Here is a 15056-nt window from a genome sequence, read left to right as displayed (position 1 = left end):
AGATTAGTTGAAAAGGAGGCAGCTGGTCATGAAGGTGAGGCCTGGTAGAGGTTAAATGATTTTTACATGGTCAGTGTTTTAATCAGCCAAATTTGATTAAACTCTCCAAATTGAAAATGACCCAAAAGCTCCAAAAACCTTAGATGCTTTCTTATTGGGAAGTGGTTCTATCTTAATTCCTCTTCTATATAATCTTAACTGACCCATCTGAATTACTCTTAACCCTTAATCCACCCTTTTTATGGTCTAATTAAAGAGAAATGTTTTTAATCTAGTTTTGATTAGTTTTCTACTTGTTTGGCTTATTTTCTGTTCCCATTTTTAGCCTCAGAAATAGAAATCACTTCTTTCCTCAGTGAATAATATGGGCAGATGTTTAATGTTGGGAAAATTTTTCAGAGAGATATGGTAAATATACATAGCCATTAATTTGAACAGAATTCTGTTCCCTGGAAGAAAACTAGAGAATCTAATTCAGAAACATCCATACAAGTATTAAAGTGATAGACAACCTTATTGAAAAGACAAAAATTGGCCTTGGAATCTTTTAGCTATAATGTCACTTCCTTCTATTATTATACAAACTTATGAATGTTTTTATAATGAATATTATAAATTATATTTTCAGTCAGTTCTGCTGGTGTTTATTCTGCTCCCTTAAGCACTAATTAATACAAATACACTACCTCAAATCCTTGGGTACCATTCTAATGCTTTACTTTTTTTTGTTTGTTTGTTTAGTCATTTTAGTCATGTACAACTCTTCATAACTCCATCTGGAATTTTCTTAGCACAGTTACTGGAGTGGTTTGTCACTTTCTTCTTCAGCTCATTTGACAGATGAAGAAACTGTGGCAAAATAGATTAAGTGACTTGCCCAGGGTCACACATGTAGTAAATGTCTAAGGAAAGATTTGAACTCAGGAAGTTATTTTCCTAACTTCAGGCCTGGCACTCTATCCATTCGACTGCCCCAATGCTTTAATTTTCTTGTATACTAAAAGAATTCAGTTTCTAGAAATCTTGTCCCTAGAGAGTAATTTATAAAACAGAAATATAAAATGCTGTACCTCAAAGAGAAAGACAGTCCCTACATGTAAACATATATAAGGCATATACATGTTTCCAAATTCTTCTTGAGATTGCAAATATTTACAGATAAGTGAAAAGTTATTGCAATCTCTTTAGTTGTTGTTCTATCTACTATAAGAAAAAATCTGTGTTCATCTCACTTTATGGAACACATATATGTCTAAAATTAATTTTTGAGAATCAAATTATATTTTAAATTCACTAAGGGGATACATCATTTAAAAGGATCATATTCTGGTTCCTTTTGTAAAGCAAATTATCTTTTTTGTAATGTAGATTTTTATATGTTATCTCATACCCCACATGAAGTCCCTTGTCCAATGTTGTGTTGCAATAATATTGTTACTGCATGTGGTAGGAATAGCCATTTATTTCATTTGGGTGGTCTGGTTTCTCTTTAAAGGGATCATTAAGGCTATCCACATCCAGAGAAAGAACTGTGGAAACAGAAACACAGAAGAAAAACAACTGCTTGATCACATGGGTCGATGGGGATATGATTGAGGATGTAGACTCTAACCGATCACCCTAGTGCAAATATTAATAACATGGAAATAGGTCTTGATCAATGACACATGTAAAACCCAGTGGAATTGCACATCGGCTATGGGAGGAGGGTAGGCAGAGGGGAGGGAAAGAACATGAATCATGTAACCATGGAAACATTTTCTTAATCAATTTTAAAAAATAAAAAAATAAAATAAAGGGATCATTAGGGAAATTGCCTTTGGGATTTGAGCCACAAGTATTGACTCTTGGTTGCCTGGGTTACAAAAGACCCAGCCAAGAGGTTGCTACTCCTGGGTCTTGATAGAAGCCACTACTATGGTAGTCAACACATCTTTCTGATCATGAGTTGCCACTATGACAAATGTAGAAGCAGAAGAGAGCTGGGTTATCCTGAATTAGTGCTATCTCCTTATTTAATCTTTTTTTCTATCCTTAAGAAAACTTTTGGGGGGGGGGTGTTAAATGGTTTAAAGATATTTCATTGCCATATAATCTTGAATCTGAACCATTGGACTGGCCTGATTTAAGGTTGGCCTAAAATAGTGCACCCCAAGCAAACCCTACTATAAAGTAAAATCCCATTGCACCATTATTTGGCCAATTGCCCATTGGAACATTATTTCTGTGCAGCTAATTGCCCCTGGAAATAAAGTTAGAACTGCAACTCAGTTGGAGTTACTCAGGCAATAACTCATCCTTGCAATATGACAAATTATGACAAAATATGACAATATGACAAAAACACCCATCATCTTTTTCTATCATACATTTTCCTTATGAAATCCTTTGCTCCTGTTCCTCATTGATCATATTTGGAAAGCTGGCCACACCCACGAGGTGCCTCTGTATTCCTCTCTGTGTGATGCTTCATTTAAGTTCTTTGGAGATTCTTGTTCTGTACCTCACAGACATGTAACAGCAGTAGAACTTTGGTATTCAATCAGATGGATTTTTATTTCTGAGAGAAGTTACTGGTCATTGAAGTAGCTTTGCAGTTTCTAGCCTACTCTGCTCTTCCCATTTAATTCTGGACTCAGCTTGCTGTCCACCATACTGATTGACAAACTCTAAAACTTTGAAACTGCAACTATTTATCTTACTGTAGATGCTACACATTTTTCATCCACTTGGGCTGGTCAGACCAAACTCTTTTGAAAAGTAACAGATCTCTTCTATTAGATTCTGAGATGTCATTTGCTAACAAAGAGCATTTGAAGGATTTCACCAACCAGAGGGAGTCCCTCTTCACCTGTAAATGTGCTCTGGACTTCCCTTTTAGAATGACAGACATTTCTACAGGTAAATATCTTCCTATTTTATTCCATAACTGATGCTTATCATCAGTCATAGAGTAAGGCTATATCTGTTGTTATTTTTTTCAGGAATCTTGAATGACTGATATTGTTTGCAGAGCCTATTTAAAAAAAAAAAGAAGAGAGCCTTCAATACATTGTTTTGCCCTTCTAAATCAAAAACTTTATTATAATTAACAAACAGTAAATACAATGGCATGTTTTGTTCTCTAAGTCTTTCAGTCAGTTTCATTGGAGTAAAGATGCATTGCATTATAGACTTCCACTGTGTGAAAACTTCCCTGCTGTCTACTTTTGCCTTCATTGAGCATTCTTTGATTAAGTGTGCAGATGAGTCAAAGAGTTTGTTTAAGTGAAAAAGCAGGCATATAAACTGATGGTTGTTGATATTCTCTTGGTTGACTTTTTTTTGGTACAGAAAAGGTTTAAGATTTTTTTCTCACTTTTGGTAACTGCTCTTCCCTTGATGACCTTATAACCAAATCCTTTAACATCCACATATTTCTATCATAGATCTACTTTTTGTACATTTTATCTAGCCTTGCTGGTTACTCCATTTTTGTTCTCTTTACACGTGCAGAACTGTGGTGTGTTATAAAAAGTGGGTAATCTGAATGGGTCTCAAAGGCAATTAGGGTGTGAGAAAGGATAAAGGGGATATAGGTGATTATAAGGTGATTGGAGGAGGAATAAAGGTACGGGAAGGTATATAGGAGATAAGGGAAATGGGGTAGGTAGAGGGCAGCTCAAACAGGTTTATTCACAGAGGCTAGAGACAGAGGATATTGGGGAACATAGACTGAACCCTTCCAGGCAAAGAAAGATATCTCTATAGGTACAAAGGAGTTGGGCCAGTCAGAAATGTTTTAACTCTGGCTGGAGTGCTTCTCTAGTCAGTTTCCAAAGTTCCTCGAGGGAGGAGTCAAAGGGGCTCCTCCCTGCCAGAGAAATTGTTAGTAGCAGGAAGTCTCAGGTAACCACTTCCTGCCAAAATGGATGCCTGCAGTTCCCTCAAGAAAATAAAATAAAGTGATTCCTTCCCTTTCAGCCCTTGTCTTAATTTTGACACAATGATTCACCAGAGTGTTTGAATAGGTAACAAGGGGATTTATTAATACCAAGGTCAGTCAGAAGGGGAGAGGGGCTTAGGGTTTTCTAATTGCTGCTAGGGAGAGGGGTGATGGTGGGGGATGGGTCACAGGAGAGTTTAGACTGAGAGAGCCTGCTCTCCCAGTCAGGAAGATTTGACTGCCTTTTAAGTAAAATCTTTATCAAATCACTAAAACTAGGGTAACTTATTTGAGGATACTCGTCTATAGAAACTAAACCCACAATGTCCAATCACCCAACCCTCCCTTCCACCCAGGGCCCAAAGGAAATTCAGGGGAAGGGGAGGGATGTCAATGGAGATATCAGGGAGAGGTCCAGAGAAATGAGATAGGTCTAAATTTCCCCAAGACAAGATAAACACAGGCCAATGCCGAAGCAATTAGGTCAAAGCCAAGCCGAAAGGCCTAAGCCAACAGGCTAAGCCAAAGCAAAAGCCTCCAGCCACAGCAAAAGCCAGAAGGCAAAAGCCCCATCAGTTGGAACTTCACCTCTATTTATAGCTTCAAGTTCTAACTGACTTTCTGAAGATTCTAAGATCTTTAACTGACTTTTTGTGACCCTTAGAAATTACAGAAGCAAAGGTTTCTGTTAGCCACCTTGCATGACAGGTGGCAAAGTCCAAATGTAGTGGTTCTATAATTTGTTATAAAAACCTGCATTTTTCTTCTATTTTTGTTATCATCTTTCCATTTTCATTATTACGTGTTCTTGAGATGGCATTGTTTAGCTGAAATGCTTCCTATGCTTTCTTTAAACTGCTATTATCCTCCATTGTTTTTCTTTGTCTTATGAGGAATTAGTGCTCAAAGCAAAGCTATCCATCTTCATAAGATTTTACAAACGAGGTTATTTTCAAAGTTAGTCAGTAAGTAGCTGACTTGGATAAGTCAGCTACTTACTGATTGAGGTGCTTTTTTGTCTCTTTGTCATGCCAATTAACCTATATCAGTTAAACTATAAAATTATGATCAATTTCGCTTCTTTGCTTTTCATTTCTTTCACTTCACAATATCACTTCTTGACATAGTATATGCTTTACCTTATTATGTAGTTCTGGATCAAGTTGTCTGATTGTATGCCATAGCTATGTATCACCAGACCACCAACTTGTTAGAGCAAAAATTAGAATTGTTAAAAAGCTAGAAGACTAGGATTTGTTACTGAGAAAAGAACTCTAGAATGCCATGATCCTTTTCTCATCATCATAATCCTATTGTCTTCTCATTATTTTTGTATTGCTCTCATTCCCATTGCTGTATTCTCATATTATCATTAAGCTTTTTTCAAGTGTATAGTTTTGGGGTTTTGTTTTGTTTTTGCTAATTCTGGTCTTTGCTCTAACAAGTTAGTCTGACTGTACACAGCTGATTCAGTGATGACACCCACATCAACAAGTCTTTTCCTGTCTGTTAAAAATATAATCAATTTCATTTTAAAATGCTATTGAAGGCTTGCCATGTCTAGCACCTGTTAACTTATTTTTCAAATGAGTATTCATGATGTAAATCATAAGGCTTCTATGTAGTTTACAAATCTTTGCCCTACCACATTCCTTCACCCTGATCTAGGCTTTCTGAGATATTCTCACCACCCTCACCTCTTAGCAGCTTTGCATTAGTCTCTTAGTATCAGAATGTGTCATAGAATTTCCCTCCCTCTTCATTCTCTGTAACCAGTGTTGATGCATAAACTATAATTATTTTCATGGTGGTCTTTTTGCACATACTCATCATTAGTAATGCAATACAAAAGAAATAAGTATTCCATGAAGTAATTCTTCATATTGCCTTTTGGCATATAATAAAATGAACTCTGCCAACTTCTTTTTTCCTCTCCAATGAGAACTTGTAAGCAATCCTTCCATTTAGCTGAATGTTCTTCTTTCTTCTGGTTTCGTTTATTGATTTTTTAATTTTTGTTAATAATATTTTATTTTTCCCTAATAACACATAAAAACAATATTAACATTCATTTAAAAATGTTTAGTTCCAAATTCTTTCCCTCCTTCCTCCCTGAAATGATTAACAGTCAGATAGTGATTTTACACGTGACATCATATAAAATATTTTTCCATATTAGTCACTTCGTAAAAGAAAATGAGAACAAAAAACTCACAAAAAATGAAGAAAGAAAATGAAATATAATATGCTTGAGTCTGCATTCAGACTCCATTACTTCTTTCTCTGGAAGCAGAAGACTTTTTTTTTCCCATGAGTCCTTTGGGATTGCCTTGTATCATTGTATTTCTGAAAATAGCTAAGTCTTTCACAGTAGATCATTACACAGTATTGCTATTACTGTGCATAATATTCTCTTGGTTCTGATCATTTCACTCTATTATCTGTTCATGTAGATCTTTACAAGTTTTTCTTAATCATACTACATTTAGTATTATATTAGTAGTAGCAGCAGCAGCAGCATCAACAACAATAATAGCTATTGTTTATATAGCATTTTAAAATTTGTAGAGCATTTTGCAAATATTTCATTTAATCCTCATAACAATCCTCAGAGGAAACTGAGGCAGAGAGGTTTATGTGACTTGCCCAAGGTCACACAGATAGTAGGTTACTAAGGCAGAATTTTAACTCAGGTGTTCCTGACTCCAGATTGAGTGTTCTCTCCACTGTGCTCTATCCCCTGTGCCACATAGCTGCCTTTATAGGCAGCAGAATATAAAAACTGATAAGTTTTCAACTCTTCTGATAGCATATCCATTCATTGGATGAGTCCCCCATTTAGAGCACCACCAAAAATCAAGTTAATGTATATCAATAGTCTAAAAAAAAATCTGTGTCTGCTCTGTCTACCCAATCCTTCCAAATCTAAATTCAGGGCTTATAGTTCCCCCCTAATCCCCCCCCCCACAACTATATTGCCCTGTCCCTTTTGCTCTAATTATCAGAGAAGTACATACACTGTTTTGTTCACTTTTAAAGTATCAAGTTTTGAGTATTAAATAATTAAATTAAGTTAAAAACAAAATACATCATCCCTGTGTCAAGGATAAACTCATTGAGAATATAAGATAGAAACAAAACAGTTGCAAGACAGTATAGGGTAGGGTGTGATCAGAATAGAGATATGATAGATAGCAGGGACCATCAAAGGGAGAAGGCTTAATAGCAATAAATAGCATTTCTATAGTGCTTATTATGTGCTGGTCATTGTACTAAATGCTTTATAATTATTTGGGTTGGAAGGATTCAATAATATAATAATAATAACTAGCATTTATGTAGTGCTTACTGTATGCCCAGCACTATGCTAAGTGCATTATAATTATTATCCCCATTTTACAGTTGAGCAAATTGAGGTAAACAGTGGGTAAGTGATTTGTCTAAGGTCACACAACTAATATGTGTCTGAGACAGATTTGAACCCAGCTACCAGAATGGATGAAATGACAGATCTATTTGAGTACATTGAAGAATTACTTCACTCAGCCCTTGTATTAGACTCTCCTCTAAAAGATAAAGTGCCTATTACCTGTTATCAAGTATTAAGTAAGAGTTAAACAAAGTTATTTGGTTTTAAAAATGAAGCTCTTTTGGCCCTTTTCTCTATTATTTCGTTTGGAAAAAAAAAACTTTTTAAGCACAAAGGAATATTCTACTGTGTAGCAAGATTTGTGCTTCCAATTCGTAGGGTTTTGCAGATAGATTTCCTCAGCTGAGTGGTTTGCACCAGGATCTCTTCTACGTCAATCTCTGTTTCCTGTTGACCAGAACGCCTCGTTTCTCCAAATGTAGATAACTTTATCAAAGAAAGATGATAAAACAGGAAAAGTTCCCAAAAGTACAACAGGCCCCCCTCCTTTATGCCCCTAAACAGCCAACTCCATTAGATAGACCATGACTCAGGATCTATTATGCAACTTGAAATAAACCCAAGACCTTCTTCAAGCTTCATGAGAAAGGATAGAGTAGTCACTTTACACAACAATTTCAAACAAAGCAATGTTTTTGCCACAATTTTAAATGCTCTTCTTGGCCTTTGAATTATTTCTAAAGAAAAAAATTCCACTCACACCCAAGTGTGCTTTCTCTCTCATTTTTTTTTCCTTTCCCAGAGAGCATTGAGAAGTAAGCTCAGTTAGTACAACATTGTCAAACTAACTCTATTTTCAAAGGAAATGGGGGACAGAAACATTTTTCCTTTGCCATAAATACTGAAAAAAAATATATTCAATACTGCATATTTTCCACAGAATGGGAGAAAACCTATCATAAAAAGAACTTGGCTTATAATGAGAAGTCTATAATGTACTACTTGTGAACAGAATATACTTTTGTATTAAAAGTAGAGATTTAATATGGGGAGAGGGAAATAAGTTTCATAGTAGGAACTGGTGACATTCTTGGAAATAAATTCCCGGTTAATGAATTTTGTTTCAGTAGCTTTAGTTGACAAGCCTGAACGAGTATGGAATCCAGTTCAAGTAAGGAGCCCCTAACACAAAGTTATTTGCTTCACTGATAGTTGCATGAGTGGTAATTGATTTGAGGACACTTTAAAAGACTTAAGGTTCTGTGACCCTTAGATATTTCACCCCACATTGAAGGTGAAGGCCAAGAAAATGCTGCTGTTGTTGGCCACCATCTTTACCTCCCAAAGGATGTACCTAAGGAGTGTCATAAGAGGTACTGGGAACCAGGTAACTTTCCCTCCATCTTCCTCCTCCAACCCCATTCTATCTACCTGGCTACCCATCCACAGGCTGCTAGACCAGACAATCATTCAGCCTCTGAAGACAAGCCACATGAAACCAGGGTCAAATAAGGTGGTGTATAGTCAGCAGTGTGTCCAACCATATGAGCCTTTTCCCATCCCAGCATCTCTGTCCTCAAATGTATTTCCCACACAGTCCAATTTTGTTGCTTTCCTGCCAGTGATTTTATTACACAAGGGAAGATCCCTCTAGCAACTGAACATACGTACTGAGAGCATGTTGAAACAACAGTCTGATTTTGATAATCCACCATTAGATAGGCATAATTTTCAGAAATCATTGCCCTTGGATGTATGTGAACCAGGATGTGCCAAAATATGTTTTTAGGCAAAAGGAGCATGATCTTCCCTAAAGAAATTACCTGTCCTATCACCTCATCTATCCAGGTGCTGTTGCCACTAATTTCCTCTGATAGATTTAGACAGAGAACTTTAGGAGAGAAACACAAAACTTTAGTTTTCCTGAAAGCAGTTGACTGATTCAGTGGACAGAGTGCTGGACCAGGAGTTAGCAGGACTTGATTTCAAATCCAACCTCAGACACTAACCATGTAACCCTGAGCAGGTCATTTAACCTGTCACCTTTGTTTTCCTCATCTATAAAACAGGGATAATAATAGCACTTACCTTCTAGGATTGCCAAGAGAATTAAATGAGATAATATTTGTAAAGGAAAGTATTTGTAAAATAATATTATAAAGATAATATTTGTAAATATTAGCATAATACCTAGTATATAGTAAGCACTTAATAAATGCTTGTTTCCTTCCTACCTGCCTGCCTCCTTGCCCAGCAACTTGCCTGCAGAAGAATAGTACTTTAAAAAAAAACTTTGTAAATTTTCTTAATCAATTCAAAAAAATAAAAATAAAATAAAAAACTTTATAGATGTAATACTTTGTAAAAGTAATTGTTTTTTAGCTGTGTGACTCTGGGTAAGTCACTTAACATTCATTGCAAGCCTTTACTGCTCTTCTACTTTAGAACCTATACACAGTTTTGATTCTAAAATGGAAGGTAAGGATTTTTTTTAAAGTAGTTATTTTTTTACTTGAATTATATTTTTCTTTTTTGAGGTTTTGGGGACCTGTCTCTCTGAGTCCTGGAGAATGATTTGATATTCAAAAGCTTGTTGACTCTGGAAATGAAACATTCAAATAATGAGTGTCATGTTGCTAATGCCAGTCACAAACTCGTGAGCTTTCCTCTCTTGTCACTTATGCTAGACAGAGGACAAAATGAACTTTTAATTTGCCTTCCTTCTTCTTTCAAAAAAACATGAATACTTTCACTTACTTGTGATTGATTAGTGCCTGAGACAGGGTGCAGGAAAGGAAAAAAAAAAAAAAAAGGAAACAAAAGTTTCAGCAATTTGAATTTAGAACTGACATTAAAATACAACCTCCTAGGGAAAGCAGAAATGGAGATATACATTTCTATAGCACCTACTCTGTGCCAAGCCCTATGCTAAGCATGTCCAAATATCTCATTTGATCCTTACAACAAAATAGGTGGTGGTGTTCCCATTTTAATAGCAATAACAATAAAAGCTGACATTCACATAGCACTTACTGTGTACCAAGTACTGTACCAAGTGCTTTACAATTCTATAATTTAATCCTTACAACTCTGGGAGGTAAGTACTATTATTACCCCTATTTAAAGATGAGGAAATTGAGGCAGAGGTTAAATGAATTCCTCAAGATCACACAGCTAGTAAGTGTCTGAGGCTGATTTCAAAACTCAAGTCTTTCTGACTCTAGACCCAACACTCTATCCACTGTGCCACCCACCTTCCTTTTAGTTCTCATATAATTCTAGGAGGACAAAATAAAGACCACATCAAAGCAAAAGGTCCAAATTAATGTTTTAAGTTCAGAATCAGACAGCAATCTAAGTTTCTTTTAGTCAATAAACTGAAATTTGGGAGGGGGGAGCATTTATATGTATAAACAGATTTATATGTAAAAATGTCTTTTTAGTGGCCTCTTCAGTGGCTGAGAGCAAAAAACTGGAAGCTTTGCTATTTCCAAGGCTTGAGTGTCAGAATGGAAATGTTGGTCAAATTGGCAGTGATTTGACTTGTCTAGTGAAACTGCCTTCTGTATATTCCTTACTGACTTCACAGCTGTGTGTTGGGAGCAAGATCAATATTTGAAGCAGGCATTTTTGACCTTTTATGTACCATGAATCCCCTTTGGTCTTCTGGTGAAACCTATAAATTCCTTTCTCTGTGACCCTTCTCATGGTGATCACTTGTATGTTTGATGAAAAAATAAACTGTATGATAATTATGGTTCCTTCTATATTTAACAACCCAATCTTGTGGTCCTGGTTTATAAATTCATATATGGAAACTTATTTATGACAAAATATTGTCTTTTGGTGAATAATCAAACTATATATATGCATATAAGTAATATGCATAAAAGGGTATTATGTAGGTTCAACTTTTAATCTGGAATTCATCTCTCATTAAGAGGGAAATACATAGCAGTAGCCAAAGAATTAAATGTTTTTATGACATATAATAAAATTTTCATTTATGGGGAAAAGGAAGTTGTGTTACACTTCTGATAATATGTTCATTACAACCACAAGGAGAAGCAAATAGACTGTTATTGACACATTTGAAACTGAAAATAAAATCATCTTTTCTGTAGTCACTGTTGATAAAGTGCTAACTTCCTCTTCCCAAAAAGGAAGGAGAGGGGTTTCCAAGTCATAAAATCATTTGAGATTGTGTTAAAATAAATAAATTCATCCTGGAGGTTGTAGAATAAAGGACTTCTTAGAGAGCTAGACAGCTTGATTCCACTGCAGAAGTCCAGAAACGTATGAAACTGTGCACTTCTCATGTTTCTTTTTTCTTTGTGGTTTTTCACCATTCACTTTTGAATTATGTGTGTGTATGATGATTCTTACCATTTTCATGATTGTAATCATCATGGCAAACCCTATGAGTGTTTTACATTGTCAAAGAATTTGCTAAAGTTTTCTTTATGAAAAATTAATCTATTTAAGTACATATATCTAGTAAACTATAGAATGCATTTTCCTACAAATTGACTAAGGGATACAGGAAGGTTTATTACAAACCAGTGGGGCTAGTGATTTAAAAAAAAAGTTGTTGGGAACCCTTGAGTTAGAATAACTAAACCTGTTTGTATCCAGGCTTTGCTACTTTTCATGTTATCATCAGCATAACATGCAACTTCTATGAGATTCTTTAGAGATAAGAGTAACAAAATTTATAAAACTTGCCCCAGGGTGATTTAGAGGAAATTCCTTCATAAGGTTCTATGAAAACATGAACTGTTATAAAACTCGCAAAATTTGTACTCACCCAACATACTGAATCTCCAAATGTGAGTTTCTGAGGCTATGAAGCTTAATCAGTGCTTATTATTCAAATGAAGAAATGAGGCTCAGAAAAGTCAACTGAATCATTCAGTCATAGAATAAGAGTGATGAGATTAAAACTCAGGTACTCTGCCTACAAATCTAGTAGTCTTTCCAATTCATCATGCTGAATTATGATCATTAAACCAATGAGACAGCTTTGTTCATTGCAATCATTATCAAGTCATCTTGCCCTCTTATCTCCATCTCAAGTGGTGAGAGAACAAACCTGTTCCTCTACTGTAAGACTTCAACCATTCTTCCTCCAGTTAAACACATATAGTTTATATAGTACAAGCAAGAAAGTTAATAACCAATTGCTTGTTTTCTAGGATTTCCCTTTATATATACTCTCTTTTAAGGCAAATCTTCTCAATATTATAAACCAGATACAGTGGACAAAATAGCTGGCCCTAATTTCAGTGTAATTGTTAAATATTTGGCAAAGTAAACAAAAATACAATGCAGTGTATTGTCTAGTCATATCCAACTCTTTGTAACCTCATTTGATGTTTTCTTGGCAAAGATACTGGAGTGGCTTCCCATGTTTTATAGATGAGGAAACTGAGGCAGATGTTAAGTGACTTGCCAAGGATCACACAACTCATAAGGGTCTAAGACCAGATTTGAACTCAGTTCTTCTTGACTCCAGGTCCAGCATTCTATCCACTGCACTGTGTAGCTACCATATAGAATACAACATCAATAATGTCAACTTGTGGTTTGCTAAGTCAGTATACAACCCACAGTGATTCATTTCTACTTGAGCTCAACATCACTGTTGTATACCATGGTTATTCATTTATCTATACTTTTTCTTTTTCTTATCAGTAATGATGTCCTCACTCCTTCCCTTTGCCTGTCTGAATCTTACTAACTTCCAGGTTAAACTCAGTTTAGCTCTTACTATTCCAGCCTAAATTGATTTTACCTTTGTTTAAACTCCTTTAGTTCTTACAGTCAGTACCTTTGGGCATTAAGTAACAACATATGTAATGCAGGGTTACAGCAATAGTTTTTTGCTTTTGCAAATTCAACTGTACAGCCCTGGCAGTTAGAAGTTTTAGAATGTTAACAGAAAGAGCCTGATAATATAAATAGTGCTGAAGCTCCAACTGAAGGGCTTTTGCCTTTTGGCTTCAGCATTGGCCTGTGCTGATTGTCTTTGGGACATTTGGACCTAGCCTGATTTCTCTGGACCTCTCCCTGATCTCTCCATTTACATCCCTACTATTTCCCTGAATTTCCCTTTGGGCCCTGGGAGAAAGGGTGGTTTTGGTGGTTGGACTTTGTGGGTTAGCTTCTGTAGGCAAGTAGGACATCCTTAAGTCAAGCCACTCCCTTATTTAGTGATCTGATAAATACTTTACTTCAAGACAACTTTCCTGACTGGGAGAGCCGGCTTCTCTCAGTCTGACTCCTTCTCTGTGACCCTTCCCCCAGCACCAATATCCCTGCCATCAATAAATCCCCTTTGTTACCTATACAAAAGCCTCTGGTGAATCATTGTATTGAATATTAAGGCAAAGGGTGAAGTGGGAAGAAATTACTTTCCTTTATTTCTTGAGGAAAACTTAGGCATCCATCTTGGGCAGGAAGTACCCAGCAGAGACTTCCTGCAGACATTCCGTTCCACTGGCAGGGAGGAGCCTCTCGACTCCTCACTCAAGGGACTTTAGAAATTAATAAGAGAAACCCTACAGCCAGATCTAAATATTTCTGGCTTACCCGATTTCTCTTGTATCATAGAGAAACCCTTTCTCTGCCTGAAGAACCCAATCTATTTCCTCCCTATTTCCTCTGTCTCTAGCCTCAGTGACTAGGCTGTTTGACCAGCCCCTCCTATACTCCTATTCATTCCCTTACCTTTCCTATATACAACCCATTCATCCTTTCATTACTCACCTAACTCCTTTACTCCTCCCTATACCAAGATTGCCTATTCATTCCCTTAACTCAGCCATCACCCTTTATCCCTGTTATTCCTCCCCATTACCAACATTTTGCCTTATTTCTTTATAACACATAACAACGTAACAACAAAGATTAGAAAGTTCCTAAGACTTGTTGGATGTTACTTTTATTTCCTCTACCGTGTTCAGCATAAGATGATAAGATCAGAATGTACATTAGAGATCATCCTTAACCATCCTTAATCCTTAACGAAAATATGAAATTTCCCTATTATAATGTCTCTGAAAAAATGTTCATCCAGTCCTTACTTGCACAGGCAGTTTCATTGAGGATTCATTTAGAATAGGCCTAAAAGTATTACTGGCCTTTTGGCTCAGTAATATCCTGACACAGTCTTACACCAGCTAATTTACTTCCAGTAGATTTTATCTTGATGTTATCTGATACTCTCAGATGTTCTTTTGGATAATGCCAGAGGAAGGCTCTCTTCCCTACTGCTACCATATAATACATTTTATCTCTGCTTTTTAAAATTGCAGTATTTAATCCTTTTCCATCCTTATGTTTGTTTCTAGGATCGCTTATTTTTTGTGATGGAGTTTGTGAATGGAGGTGACTTAATGTTCCACATCCAGAAATCCCGGCGTTTTGATGAAGCACGAGCCCGCTTCTATGCTGCAGAAATAATTTCTGCCCTTATGTTTCTACATGAGAAAGGGATCATTTACAGGTGAGTTCTGGTTTTGAAGATCCAACTCCCCAAAGTCTTATGCCCTTACGCAGCTCTGGTTTTCCATTCTACATGGCCAACTCTTATTTTTCATCAGTTCACTGTTCATTATGAGTTTCCTTCTTGTAGTAGGAATAAGTGAATATGTAGAATATAAGCTCCTCTAGGGTAAGGCTGTTTTGTTTTTGTCACTGAATTCCTAAAATCTAATACCTTAGCTTAACCAATGTTCTTTGAATAAGTCAGAAATAAGT

At 36.1% G+C, this 15056-nt stretch overlaps 1 protein-coding gene across 1 annotated transcript in view; it reads left to right on the top strand.

Annotated features, from left to right (window-relative positions):
* PRKCH (protein kinase C eta) overlaps positions 1–15056 on the top strand; it is a 308783-nt gene that overhangs the window by 195816 nt on the left and 97911 nt on the right. The window contains exon 10 of the mRNA XM_044664866.1: positions 14648–14802. Coding sequence (XP_044520801.1) covers positions 14648–14802 — 155 coding nt within the window. The remainder of the gene's footprint in view (positions 1–14647; positions 14803–15056) is intronic.

Source organism: Gracilinanus agilis, chromosome 2 (genome assembly GCF_016433145.1).
Source record: "Gracilinanus agilis isolate LMUSP501 chromosome 2, AgileGrace, whole genome shotgun sequence".
NCBI classification, from domain to species: Eukaryota; Metazoa; Chordata; class Mammalia; order Didelphimorphia; family Didelphidae; genus Gracilinanus; species Gracilinanus agilis.
The sequence above is the reverse complement of the archived record's forward strand: the minus strand, read 5'-3'. Positions and strand labels throughout refer to the sequence as shown.